Source organism: Haemaphysalis longicornis, unplaced genomic scaffold (genome assembly GCF_048455015.1).
Source record: "Haemaphysalis longicornis isolate Haplotype H1 unplaced genomic scaffold, Haemaphysalis longicornis Haplotype H1 scaffold_17, whole genome shotgun sequence".
Taxonomy (NCBI): domain Eukaryota; kingdom Metazoa; phylum Arthropoda; class Arachnida; order Ixodida; family Ixodidae; genus Haemaphysalis; species Haemaphysalis longicornis.
In genome coordinates this window covers 3,741,718-3,756,336 of record NW_027526276.1, presented here as the reverse complement: position 1 = coordinate 3,756,336, position 14,619 = coordinate 3,741,718, and the positions used below count along the sequence as shown (strand labels likewise).

General features: G+C 47.0%; 1 protein-coding gene across 1 annotated transcript in view; it reads left to right on the top strand.

Annotated features, from left to right (window-relative positions):
• Positions 1–14,619, top strand: part of LOC144166394 (mRNA cap guanine-N(7) methyltransferase-like) — a 36,719-nt gene that overhangs the window by 1,635 nt on the left and 20,465 nt on the right. The window contains exons 2-6 of the mRNA XM_077695914.1: positions 2,240–2,366; positions 6,709–6,840; positions 8,647–8,771; positions 10,982–11,163; positions 14,301–14,468. Of these exons, the coding sequence (XP_077552040.1) occupies positions 2,240–2,366; positions 6,709–6,840; positions 8,647–8,771; positions 10,982–11,163; positions 14,301–14,468 (734 nt within the window). The remainder of the gene's footprint in view (positions 1–2,239; positions 2,367–6,708; positions 6,841–8,646; positions 8,772–10,981; positions 11,164–14,300; positions 14,469–14,619) is intronic.

Sequence of the window (14,619 nt, the reverse complement as noted above, 5' to 3'; positions counted from 1 at the left end):
TGCACTCCTCCGTCTAACGACGATGATGGTTTATCGCAAAGCTCTATCGTATGGATTTCCTTGGTTGCCTTCTGGATTTAAACTTCGACTAGCTAAGCGTCGAATTTGACCAGCACGCTTTTTCGTCTTTTGATCACAGTGTTTTGACTTTGACCATTTCCCATCCGATTTCGCATGAAGAAAGCTTTGTGTTCAACCATCATAATCATTAGACGGAGGGCTAGATGATTTTGCTGTTTAATTTTGAACTTCCATGCCCCCTCTCCAAATCTAAACTTTCTCCAGCGTGTCGGAAATGTGTCTGTGGTGGAGGACTATCTGAGGCAACTAATCGCGCGTTTTTGGTGTCTTAACCAGACATTGCACGATTTTTAGGTACTCTGTAAAGAATACTTAAGCATTAAAAAACACCGGCTGACGTTAACACTGCCACATTTTTTAACTATCGGTGCCAGCCTTTATTCTACGCAGGTGGTAAAACGGGAAGGGGAGGGGGGATGGTTTGTAGCTTGGGCTGTTGAGTTGGGGAATAACTTTGGCTCTTGATAAAATGACCACCACAAACGTGGGATTTCCACTTCGGCTTTCAGGCTCCCATGCTGTCACAGTGTCGCTCACCAAAACCGAAGGTACAAAGCTCACGGTTACAGAAAGTGTAAACTACCGCAACATTTCTACGGCTACACGGTAATCCATCTCGTATGCAGGTGCCTTTCTATTTAAAGCACACGTATCGAGGTATCCCAGCGCTAAGGCTGGCGTGGAAACCGTAGTCATTGAAACCAGTGGAGATAATTTAAAGTGGTAGAAATGAATTCTAATATTGCTAATAGTTTTATTCCTACTCAGATCGCGCGGAGCCAGGCGCAGAGCGCTGCAAAAAGCGCTCGTGTCAATGTAGCCCCTCCCCAACCTTACAAGCATCCAATAAGTTTTCGTAGCCGTTAACGCATTTAAGAAGAAAACAATACTAATAACAGTAGTTTTATTCGTACTCAGAACGGGTGGAGCCAAGCGCAGATCGCTGCAAAAAGCGCTCATGCCATTGCAGCCGATACCCAACTTTAGACGCCTCCGACAAGTTTACGTAGTCATTACCGCATCTAAGAACCCAATAGATCTGTCTAGACTTCGTTTCATCTCACATGTCTGCCCACAACGCCACCAAAACATACAAAGCACCGAAGCAAACACGACAAAAACAACGGGAGGCTGTGTAGTCCAATGCACCGGCTCATTCCACTGACGAGGGGAGCGCCGAGTGGTGGCGCCACCCGTCCAGCTGCCCGGTCCCTGTAGCTTCGGCCGATCCATATTTCAGGGTTTTGTCATTCTAGCAAGCGACGAAACTAAACTGGTGAGGCTAGGTGTACGACCACAAGAAGTCCTCTCCACTGCGAGTGGCATTCACTGAACTGCTCTCTTAAGAGTGACGTACACCCAGTCACTGTATCTGCATGGCCTTCGTTACGAAAAATTGGTGTTAAGCCACTCATGTCCCCGTTGCCTGCTGGTGCACCAGGTTCTTGAAGTAAAAAGCCAAAAAGGGTAATTCATGAAGGCATGCCAAGTAGTGCAAAGTGTGTAATTTCCATAGATCCTGTAGATACTTGCGTTAAAGTGCCAACTAAGGTAGCAAACACATCCCATAAATTGGTTCCTAATTTCACACGCAAAAAGAATGTCGCCTTTGAAGGATTATTCAAAGTGTCATACTGAAAACTTAAAATGAAGATGAAGGCTAGTTTGTTCCAACGGGAATACATTTATTTCGGCTAACAGTAATTGTGTCCTGTCCAGGGGTGTTTCCAGGTTTTTTTCTGATGGGGGGGCCAGCTTCTATCAGTGATGGTGACGATGGTGATAGGAGGATGATAGTACCCTTTTTCATTCATGGAAATTTCGAAAAACCAGAAATACAAAAAATAGAAAGAAATCATCAACTGCACTTTTTCCACGACCTGAGGGGTCATCTTGGGGTATAAATTCAAAAATTAAGAAAAGGGTGAGGACATGCGGAACCCGCCCTCTGGATCTGGCAATGATCCTGTCATGCGTTACCAGCGTACAATTAGTTTCGAATTCTCCGAGGACAGTATTCACATGCGACTTCCACAGTTGTCATTATAAGTCAAATCCCTTTGGCTTCATTGTCTGGGAATGTTTCCCTGTGGCTGCATGCAGGGGGCCTTCTACTTGTGTTGTTCTGACATGGTTGCCACCATTGCCTCCACTGCAGGTTGGACTGGCACCGGTCGTGCAGAGCCACTACAACAACCTCGGCAATGGGGGTCTGCAGGAGAGGGATCGCAGCCGCATACTCTACATGAGGAACTTCAACAACTGGATCAAGAGCATGCTAATACGTACGCATTCTTTAATCTGAATTGAAACATGCTCCCTTTGGGCTCCGCTGTCAATTCAGTGTGGACACTTTTTGTTATTTATTTTTGTGGCACTTTTTTTTTAAATGTCAAACAGCTTTTCGATAACTTTAAAGGCTGCTACTGCTTTAATTTTTTATAGCTAACTAATTTAGCTGCATAATTGAACAAAATGTCTTTTGTTAGCACTGCTCATTGCATGGAGTTTTTTTTTTGCTGCTTTTGATTAAAGGGGCCATGCAGACAAAACACAAGTTTGGTTCATTTGAAAGATTGCCTCGTTGAAATCATATTGACACCACTTCTAACGCAAACTCTGCTCAAAGAAGCTGTATAATTAGGAAAAAAGGGAATGGCCATGCGACCCACTAGCTCATGCCTTGAAACAAGACCTATGATGTCATATGCCCAGCCGTGCGATTAGCTGAGGCCACCAAAAGCAAATGCAAATTAGGCAGGGCTTACAAGCTTGCCGAACGAGGTATGTGCGCTTAAATTAAGGGCACATTCTATTTATAGCGGTAAGAATGGCGGGGTAAACAGTAGAAGTTACGAAAATACATGTAAACATGCATACTGCTGTTGGTACTGCGCGCACTATGCTTGTTTTAGCTGCACACCACTGCGGCGCTTTGGCGTTGTCTCAGATGACACACCAAGTACTTAGCATGAGCATTAAAGGACAAAACGGTTGAGGACTTGCGGGCCAGACGCCTAATTTGTCTGCCCCGTGTATAATTCTCAGTTGACTGTTTTTTATTCACTGACATCAGGAATACACACTTCCCAAACATACAACACATGCCACTACTTAATTAAAGGGGACATGCAGACGAAATACAAGTTGGTTTTATTCGAAATATTTTGTGTTTTATAGTGCCCCCAATGCTTGTCTGGAAGCAAACGATGCTTTATTCACTGAGAAATTAATAAATTCAGATTAAAATTTTGATGCTCCCACCAAATCATGTGTTTTGGTGACGACTGCAATGACATCATAAGAACCACTCCGCAGACGGTTGCAGAGCCTCATTTACCATTAGTCAACCCAGATGGCGCCACCATACTGCAAACGCCCGTTTTCTGCCTTTGCTTTGTTTTTGACCGTATTTGAACGTACGTGGCTTGTTTTGGTTGAGGTAGAAAATAATCCTTTCGTGAAACTTGGCGTTCGCTGGACAAATATGGTCACATAAGACATCCGTCGCTTATGCCAATCGCCCAGGTCTGCCAGTACTTACCAATGCTGAACGTCAAAGAAAGTGTCACTGTCAGCAACCCCTTAAAGGGACACTCAAGTGTGAAAACCAGTTTGTCTATATTGGTAGATCAGAGTGCTAGGAATAGAGTACACCATTCATAGCAGCAGCAGCAGCATTTGCTTATTAACACACAAAATGCCAAAAGCGTCAGAGCAGCTTTTGCTGCTTCACACACTATGCCGCACTACAATTTGTGACGTCACAAATTGCAAATGGTTAAGGAAAAACGAAGAACAACAAGACAGAAGTGCTTGTGTCTTGTCGATCTTCGTTTTTTCTGTCTTCGTTTTTAGTGCTCATTTTTCCTTAAAGGGGTCCTGAAATACCTTCCGCCGATGCATGGATGTACATGTACCCAAATAAAGCAATGTATTTGCAATCTCCTCCCGCAAGAATTTTGTTAAAGCGATGAGTATTAGCTGAGAAATCGTAAATCAAAAACCAAAAACCGCGCATTATCGTCGCTCCGCGTTTCCTCCTCCTTTCGACTTACTCTCCGCTGTTGACGGCGCGCAAGCCTTGCCTCCCATGATGCTGCGCTCCACAGCGGTGACGTACTTCCGCTATTGCGCTGCTCAGACTGTCGTCTGCTACGGGCAAGCTTTGTTGATACCATGAATCCCGCACTCCGCTCAAGGCTGGAAAAGCGAACGAAAAATCTGGCCGCATGTATGCGGCGGCCTGGCCTTGCCCTTTCGTGGTGTACGTTGCTGGCGGCACATGACTTTTTATCGGCAGCGAACTCGCAGCCGCACGGGGAGGGTCGTGCGCTCATTCCCTTGATACACCGCGCACTGTTTATCCAAAAAGCGCCATATCAGATGTGGCCCCGCTGGTGCCGGGTCTTATTTTGCGGTGGTGGTAATTCCTGCCGGCGGCATGTGAAAAAGTCATATTAAACCGATACAGAACCCGTGCACAAAACGCTTCAATCATGTGACCAGTTTAGCTTGGGGCGACGCGTGGTGGAGAGCGGCAACGTTGGCAAAACATTCTCCGCCGCGGCTCTGAGCTTTCTAGCGCTGGAGCGAGCGCCGTTTCTTTGACAACCTCAAACATCGGTTGCCTTGGTAACAAGGCACAAACCGCTTTAGAAGTCAGTTACGGTTGCGTGATCCCGGTTCAGCTTGGGGCCCCACTTCGCGACATGTGGGCACTGCAGGCATACTACTCACTCCCATTGGGAAGTGCGAGATGCGTTTGGCATTACAGGAGGCGATGGTGTGTGCGTTGTGGACGCCTTTGTTTCGCGATGAAATGTGACGTTGTGCTTCTGTGGGTGGATAGTGCTTCCCGTGGTCTGGATTATCTTTCTCGAGCGACGTACGACTCAACCTCGCATGGGGCATGTGCAGTGTGCGTGGCTAAAAGCCATCGGCTTGTGCGCCAGAGTTAAGTGACTTGCTGTTCGTCCGCGCAAAGCGCGCGCGAGGTTAGTACCGAATTTACGACGTGCAGGAGGCAACCCATCCTCTGTCAATCGTGGTTCAGACTTTCAACGCATGTTGTGACGTTGTGCTCGTTAGAAACGCATCTCTGGATTGTTTTGAAGTTGAATAAAATGTATGCGTCAAACCCGGGCATTCGGCTCAGGGCGTTCTCTGCGATTGCACGAAAGAAGTGCCACGGCGCTTCAACGCTTTCTTTATGGAACGTGATCAGGTAACAGAATATCCATGTCGTGTTATGGCCGTGTTGCATTCAATACAAATGGTTAAGCGTTTGTTTTACACTTGTTTAATTTGTCGTAAAATGCCCAAGCACTCCGGCACTCCGCTGGCAGATCAGCCGGCGAGCCGACGCTGAGCAGACGACTTATCTCTTTGCCGGAAGTGCGTGAAAAAGCCGCCCAATAGCAGGATGTCTAGCTCATGACAAACATCTGGGAATCGATGATGTAGACATGTGAAGATGGCGGCATCCAAAAACACGAAGGGAAGGGTGAGAAAAAAACGACAAACTTTGCAACAAAAGTGTGAGCTTTCCGCTGCGCGTAAAAGAGTAATACTTGGCACAGAGGACGTTGACAACCCAATCTAACGGTTGCGCTAGTTCATTTAGTGTGCTCAAAATGCCTTTCAGGGCCCCTTTAAGCAAGGAACCAACTAGCCGAACAGCATATTTTACTCAAGTATTTTATGCAAATGGTTAAGTGGGATTGTCAGAGCACGGAGCCGTTATTTCTTAGCCCCGTAGATCAGCATCACCAAGCTTCATTCTTGTGTTGTGTGCCTTGAAATCACATGGAGAAAACCACATGGAACGCAAGTAAAGAGGTCTCACCAGTGCACGGAATGAGATGTTAGTAGAAGATCACATCGTGTAGCATTTTACCGCGGACGGCTGTCACCGAGATGGCGTCATTGTTTTTCCCTGAGACTGGTAGTAATTACTTCCAAAACTTAATCTTCGATATCCTGCATTTCGGGAAATGGAGGGGGACAGTCACTGTTAATTTGGGGGCACATCTATAAATCTCCAATTTAATTAATATTTGTTGTGGCTAAGTTGCGTGCAAAACGGGAAATCTGGCGTTACAGCATGTAATTTTTTAAAAGATATTGTTTTGCAGGTCAGAAATGACAGGAACCATGGTAGATGAGGAGCGATGTATTTGCACACTATGTACTTACAAGTCGGCCATGATGGAACGCATGCTGATTATGCACCCCTTATCTTCTTCTTCTTCTTCAATGTTAGAAAAATGGCGGTATGTTCATGTTTGACTGACCACACTTATTTGTCATCTCGTGACAATATGAATGAGGTCCCCAGGCCACCTCTTGCAGTAATTGTTTTAATGGAAAAGACTCGTGACAATGATTTGTACACAAAAGAGGCGCATGACATCTTCTTCCACAGAATCCTCCCCATACTAAAGTGCAGCATTCCACTTGTGGCATGCAGTGTCTTTTGGGTGAGTTCCAACCTGTTGTGGATATTGTAGCGGTTGTTCTAGTTGTTAACTAATGTGTATTCGTTGTAACGAGCAGTTTTTGGCCGTTGTGGGGCTGCTCTGTCTCACTTAGTGTTGGTCACGTGTTCTCTCTGTCTCATCGCAGGGGAGTACATTGCCAAGCGCAAAGAGGACAAGCCGGAGGACGCTCCCTTTCGCGTGCTAGACCTGGGCGCTGGCAAGGGGGGAGACCTGCTCAAGTGGAAGAAGGGGGGCATCTCGTACCTCATTTGCGCAGGTAACTGGATTGCTGTGTACCTTTATCACGTGGCTTGTTAGATACAGTGGTCATGCAACACTCACTGGCAAGTTGCTAGGAGGCCTTATCGTCGGAGCTTCTTTAACTGGGTTAGTATGCACCAACTAGCCCAAACCACTGTTCTAACGCAGTTTAGTTAAGAGGCCCTGCAAAATTTTGGAATTTGTGCCATGCATTGCTTTACAGAGTTTTGTTGAAACACATTAAGGAAGACCTAATTAATTGGTCCACGTGCTCAAACACTACTAAGTGAGGACAAAGAGTAACAAACAGTTTAGTCATAAAACTGTAATCTTTATATTTCCCAATACAGTCGAACACGGATATATCGAACTCCAAAGGGATTGCGAAATAGTTCGATATATGAAAAATTCGATATAAAAAATATGGGCTCTGAGACCTCACCTGTGGCAGACGACCACTTACCGATCGGTGCATTCAAGAATTACAACTAATTCCGCACTAACGACGCAACAGGGTGCTTTATTTGCGTGAAAAGAAATCGCTGAACTTGGCCTGCTTCTTCGTCCTGTACATGGAATTAAAGACGCTGGTCTCGATATTCTCGAGGCTATCCAGGTGTGACAGCCCAGTTCCTCCCATGTCGCCGCAACTATGCATAATCAAGCTGAACGCAGCCGCCAGTTCACCGGCGGAGTACGATCGTGTAGCCGCATCCTCGTCCGGACGATCTTCGCCACTCGAGCTATCAGCCTGGGTTCCTGCAACCGCAGCTACGATATCCTCGTCACCGACGCTTGCAACAGCCTAAACATCGCTCTCAGCGTTCACGAAGTCGCCGGCAGACACTCCGGCTGGAACAGCAGCCGGGAAAAGGGACGACAGCTCGCGAAACGTGTCGTCCATGCCCTATTCGTCGTCGTCGCCGTCTTCCCAAGCTTCCGAATGTTCGGCCGTCACGAAGCCTGCCTTCCGGAAGCAGTTGGCCACGCTCTGCTTTACACTGTTCCAGGCACCCCTCATAATGTGTATGGCCCCCAGCTGGTCAACTTTAAGCTCGGTGCCCACGTGGAGGTTCATGAAAAGCCTATCGAGGAGTCGCCTCCTGAACCCAACCTTGAACGACTTAGTCGAGCGGTCGAGCGGCTGCCGCCTGGCTGTTGTGTTCGGAGGCAGAAACTTGAGCTCGATGTTGTCGAGCTCGCAGGTGGTTTGGTTGGCCGAGCAGTTATCCATGAGAAGGCAAGCGTGACGCTCCGACTTCCCGGCTTCTGTCCCTGTTGGGTTTCGGCGAAGGCACTAAGCGACCGCAGAAATCGGGGGTGCAGCGACCGCCGAAGAGCACCTTTCCAGCTCGGGCGGTATTCGATATACCAAATGTCAGGAAAAATACCGTTTGATATAAACGTACGAATTCCTATACTTTTACGCAGAATTTTCAAGGGGATAATTCATGAGTTCGATATAGACAATAATTCGATATACCCGCGTTTGATATATCCGTGTTCGACTGTACTACTATATAGCCTGGTGAGTGCAGTAAGTGAATCGGTTTTTTAAATGCACCGCTTGGAACTAGTTTTCCAGCTCATTGAACCTTGGCGGCACCAGGGGCAAGGAACCATTTCGAATGGCCATTTCAAACACCAAAGTTTAAGGAGTCACATTCTCAGTGTTGTACTGCTTCCTCCCATTTCTTAGATGCTGTTTAACTTGTACTAAACCTTTTGATGCCTGTTGGGAAAAAAAGCACGCACTGCTCATAGGAAGTGGTGGATGCCTTTTGCCCCTTGCGAGAGTGCTAGCGTGCGGGTGTTCTTGCAGACATTGCGGGGACATCGCTGAAGCACGCGGAGGACCGGTACCGGGAGCTCAAGGAGCGGCACCAGAGGCAGCGCGAACCAGGGCACATCTTCCAGGCAGAGTTTATTGAAGCAGACTGCACACGGGTGCGTGTTCTGACCTACTATATATATGGGTAACGGGAGCTACAAATTTCAGCTTGAGCGAGAAACGAAGGACGGTAGAAAGGAAACGGGGACGCAGTTCTGCCGTATTTCCCGTACTTCCCTATTGGCGTGACGGATATGTCGTCCTTGCTTGCTCCCTCAGCCCTGGGTGTGAAGAAGCTGTGTCGTGCTTAATAATTCGTACTGACCTGTTTCGCTCTCTAGGTATGGCACGTTCCAAACATTGAAATCACCCATTTTTCTAAGGGCCCAAGGAACAAGATGAGTTGCCAACAAACAGGAGTAGAATAAGTGCCCCTGTTATTGTATACAGTCTTCAATTTGAAAAGTGTGCAGGCTATTGTAAGCCTTCGAGATTGGTTGAAAATAAGGGTGTGCGAATGGTGGTTTTTGGTTTCGAAGCGACCACGAAACGAATAACGATTTTGTTCGAACAGTTGCAAATCAGAGCAAGTATTTTTGAATTGAAGTGAGTATTTAGGGATTTCAAATAAGAAAACTGAAATTTACAATTTCTTAAGCGTGCTGCAGTTGCCATAGCCTGTGGGAAAATAAAAGGCGCTTGCAAGAGGGTTTGTAAAAAATTTTCTGTGGCATAAAATAAACATACGAAGGCTAAGCTGCTGTTTTTAGCTTTATTTATGGTATACTATATTTCAGGGGGAGGTGGGGGGGGGGGGGGGGGGGGGCAACTTTCATCTCATGTGGGTAGTTCAGTCACAAGCGTTTCAGTATTTCTTAAAGACGGTATGTATTCTGTCAAGCCAAGATTAACGCATTTTGAGTCCCAGTTTTGCTGAGCTTAATCTTTTTTTTTTTTTAAGCAGTTAGGTTTCTTATTTTTATTATAGGGCATACAAATTTTTTTTCTCAATGACAAAAGCACGAGGCCAGAGTTGACCCAATGCTAAAGAGATGAGAGGCGATCCCCGGATAGCGCCTTCCCCTTGTCGTTTCGCCACACGTCACCGGAGCAGTGCGGAAAAGCCTGCTGCTGCTACTGGAGAATCATTGTGTATGTTTAGGAACTTTGAAATACACTGAAAATTTATTCGAAATTTTCAAATAGTGCCGTTCATGTTACAATGTTAGCACAAGTGCAGCGCCCCCACGCGGCGCTGATAGTTTTATGTTCAGCCAGGCAAGCCTGATACAGCGGCGAGTGGCTGTTTTGGGAAAATAAACACAGTTCGTTCTGGGCAAACGGCTCGGCATGTTCTCATGTCTTTCGCGGGCCTGATGGCCTACTGTTCGCGGTAATCACTCCTACCGCTCGGCCATCCATACTTCTACACATCTAACAGTTCATTTTGAAGCAGATTCGAGCTTTGTGTTATCTGCTTCTTGAATGACTGCAAACACCCCTAGTTAATAAACGGGGCACTTTTATGATGTGAAACGAATTCCCTTTTCGAGCTGTTATTGTAACGTTTCTAAAAACCTTACAGTGGCAGAAAAATACTATACGTGAATTATGTCTCGCACCAACAAAAATGCAGTTGTAAGCGTGTAATGTTTACCGTGTTATAATTTTTTGCAAATGTCCTTGGAGCGTCCCTGTCTGTTTGGTACCTGGAAAGTTTCTGCGGTGACCCTTTGCGTGTCCAGTGTAACAACAACAATTTTGAACTACATTTAAGGAGTGCAAATGCTTGCGCACTGATCCTACGTACTTCAGTTAAAGCTTGTTAATTTGAACTTCAAGGGGGCCATGAAATTGTTCGAATTAGGGGGCGGCCGCTACAATGAATGGACATGGCACCAGAGTGTGCGGGCAGAACACAAAGAAGCCTCCTTTGTACTTGTTATTGCAAATTAGGCACTGCCAAACGTTTGTGACAGGTGATTTTGTAAATGATATTCATAGAACAACGAACAAAATTAATTGATCAGCGAGCTGTTTTCCAGTTTCGTCATTTTGCATCTCCAGTAAGTTTGGCTTGGTTTGGATTTGACGCACATTGTGATCGCTCTGGGCCAACTTCTGCTGCGAGGAGCAATGGATATTAGAGAATCCTGGTTCGAATGTGCCATTTTGGATACTGGCACATTCGAATCATCAGGAGTTTTTCACCATTGAAATATACAGGGCTGTGCCGGGGCCGGAGCGTCAGTTCGAATTAAGTGCAAGTTCAAATTAACCGAGTCCGAATTAACGAGCTTTTACTGCACTGCCTCGTTTGTGACAGGTGCAGCTGAAGGGGCTCCTCAAGCACCCGAGCATGCAGCTGGACCTGGTGAGCTGCCAGTTTGCCTTCCACTACTGCTTCGAGAGCCTGCCCCAGGCGCGCTGCATGCTGCGCAACGCTGCCGAGTGCCTCGTCCCCGGCGGCTACTTCATCGGCACCACCCCCGATGCCAATGACCTGGTGTGAGTCCGCCCCCACACTGCCTGTTTGCTGGTGCTTCATCTATCAAGCTCCTGCTAGTTCGCCTCCGTAGGTGAGCAGAGCTGAGCATGAAGACACGAGTTCGATTCGCGACGGCGGCGGCCAGTTTTTTGATGGAGGCGAAAAGCAAAAAACGCCCGTGTGTACAAAATTTCGGCGCACGTTAGAGATCCCTTGCAGGTGGTCAAAATTAATCCGGAGCCCTCTACTACGGTGCACCTCATCGCCTCGTCGGTGTGTTAAACCCTACAATCAATCAACAGAATGCTCATTCAAAGGGCTTGGTTAGTCTGCATGAATTTCTGGGTGTACTCTGCTGTTTCAATCTGCACAAACTTTATGGAAATGAAGCTCGTTATGTCCGAGATATGGCATGCACCTTTTGAAAAAAAAAAAAAGACAACTCAATGAGCCACCAAAGTTGTTGCCTTCGTTCACAAATGGCAAGAAAATGCTTTCTAAAAGGTGGTTTCTACAACATTTCCGTATGCCCCCCTAAATGTCCTTTTCAAATAGTGCTGGCAGTTTTCCCCTATGTTTTGGCCGACAAATGGCTACAACGTCACAGCCCCTCCCCGCATGATTGCAGGCAAGCTGCGTGGTTGTTAGCGGGGACGAGCTATGCACGTGAAATGCCGTTGTGGGCATATAGGGTGTGGCTTTAGCACTGAAACCCAAGCCAGCTAGCTATGGTAGGCGACAGCATTCCCTGAAATTCATGAAGAGTTCGCAGTGTCTCGTAGGGAAGCCACAGAGGGTTCAACTCACTGACGAAGCGATGGCAGGCTCCACAGGGCCGGGACGAACCAGGGGCTTTATTATTAACTGAGCAGTGCACGGCATCAACATGGCAGGGAATCATGATATACGCTGGCTTACCCACAAATCTTTTTAAGGGGTGTTATAGCGTGCTGGTAACAGTTTTTACTAAGGACAGTCTCCACCTGACAATACCTTGTTCTCATTTTCTCATCTTATTCTCGTTTTTGCATTTAAATTTATAGACGAATTGGGTAAAAGGCATGGGAGAAAAAAAAGGCCGAATGGAAAGGGGGATATGCCACTTACAAAATTACGGTGAGGGGGTGTTCTGACAGCGAAGCACCCCCCTGCACCTCGCAAGAAACAGCCTTGCTACACACTGAGGCACAAGTTAGTAAATACTAACTCATTGCTGAAGCTTTGGAATGGTCCACACAACATGTGCGCCACGAGCAAGGTAGGCCTAGCGGGGCCTAACCTCAACAGTGGATCCCAAATGGGGTGGGGGCAACATGGAGCATCTCTCCCCATCCGAAGCACGCCTGCTGTCCTTAAAGGGACCATGAAGACAAAACACAAGTTTGGTTCATTTGAAACATTGCCTCGTGAGATTCATGCTGACACCATTTTTAGCGCACACCTTGCTCAAATAAACTATATAATAGGGAAAGAAATGGAATGGCCATGCAACCCACTAGCTCATTTCCCGCAACACAACCTATGGTGTCATACCAGCTAGGTCTGCGATTGGCAGAGGCCGGCGAAAGCAAGCGCAAATTAGGCAGGGCTTATAAGCTTGCCGAATCAGCTATTTGCGCTTAAATTTAGGCCACATTTTTTTATAGCTGTAAGAATGCGGGGATAAACAGTGGAAGTTACGAAAGCACACGTAAACATAGCAGTACCGATGTGTACTGGTGTTGGTACTGCGTGCACTATGCTTGTTTTAGCTGCACAGCAGCCCACCGCTTTCGAGTTGTGTTACACGCACTAGCCGATTGGCGTAAGCGACGTTGTCTTACATGACCCAGTTTGTTGAGGGTATTCCATGTTTCATGAAACGATTATTTTCTACAGCAACAAAAACAAGCCTTGTGCAAATGCAATCAAAAAACAAAGCAACGGCAGCAACAAAGCAACAAACTCGTGCATAAGTATGGTAGCACCATCTGGGAAGACTGACGGCGAGCAGCGCTGCAACCGAATCACGCAGTGCAAGTTCGTTTGTACACGTGCGCTTATGACTTTATTCCTGACGTCCCTAAAATGCGCGATTTCGTGGGAGAATCAAGATTTTAACCTAAATTGACCAATTCCTCAGTGAATACGGCATCGTTTGCTGCCGGACAAGCGCTGGGGGCGCTCTAAGACACGAAATCTTTCGAATAAAACAAACTTGTATTTTCTCCTCATGGCCTCTTTAAAAGGGAGCGGAGCAAATGAGGAGGGTTTCTGAGTGAGGGCAGCTGTTTTGAGCTAATGCAGGGGACAGGAAGTTAAACAACTGTTTTCACTGTGGGCACATAAGATTGAGTTACCTAAGCAACGCTGCCGTTCCATCATTTGGTGCCACCGTAAACCCAGGGCACGTTGACATTTTCTCCCTTGCAGAGGAAGCCGCATTGCCGTGGTGACAGCAGCGACATTCTGTGGGGCATTTGTAGCACAGTATGACTGTTTGTAAAGAGTGCAAAAGTAGCCCGACAACCACTTGATTCGAAGTCCACTCGAGGCCGTGCTTTGGCCCTGGCAAGCCCCGCCAGAGGAATGATTCTTAGCCACAAGTAATTAGATCTTTCAGGTAACAGAAGAATGCTTTGGCTCAGTTCATTTGAAGCATCAAATGAGCAGCATAGAGATCACCTTTTTTCTACAGAGGTGATCGCAGTAAGTGAAGGAAACTTAGAGGGAAGGAAGATGTAAGCAAAAAAGGACGTCGTCATCATGTCATCTTTATGGCCCCTTCCCCCGCAACCTCATCTGCTCGAGGATGGAGGGAGCGCATAACGGAAGATGGGGGATGCCAGGTAGGAGCCAAAATAGGGGAGACGACGGGGAACTTGCAGAAGGTTGGCGTTATCACTGTGCCAACAGCTGTGAGGCACATGCGTTTCTCTTGTCCAACCTGCCTGCGGGCAAACAAATTGGCGGAACAGATTTTCTTGGGCCACAAAATTAGCTAAGCGTGAATTTCGGCACTCCCCGTTAATGCTCACTCACACTTTCTTGTCCAGTTCGGCCAAAGAACTTCGGATATAACGAACCAATTAGCGTGACGGTCGAGCTCGTTATAATGGGCTTGACCGTACCATTTCCTGCTTTGTTGACGTCCTTGCCCGCTGCGTCCAATTTGCAGACGAAGGGTGCGCAAGGCCCCGGGACTCAAGTTTGGCAACGATGTGTTCCACATAGAGTTCAGCGGTTCCAAGGAGAAGTTCCCCCTGTTTGGAGCGCGCTACGAGTTCCACCTGGAGGGGGTGGTCGACTGCCCCGAGTTCCTCGTCAACTTCGATGTCCTCGAAGAGTGAGTGTGTCCTCCTTCAAATGGCAGTGTTGTTGCTCTGGGTGACTGGGATATTCCAAGCAGCAGAAAGTGCGAAGCTTGAAGGGGCACTGACACAAAAATTTTGCATCTTGTTTTTTTTGTTGCGATAGGTAGCTAGTGACCTACTTAT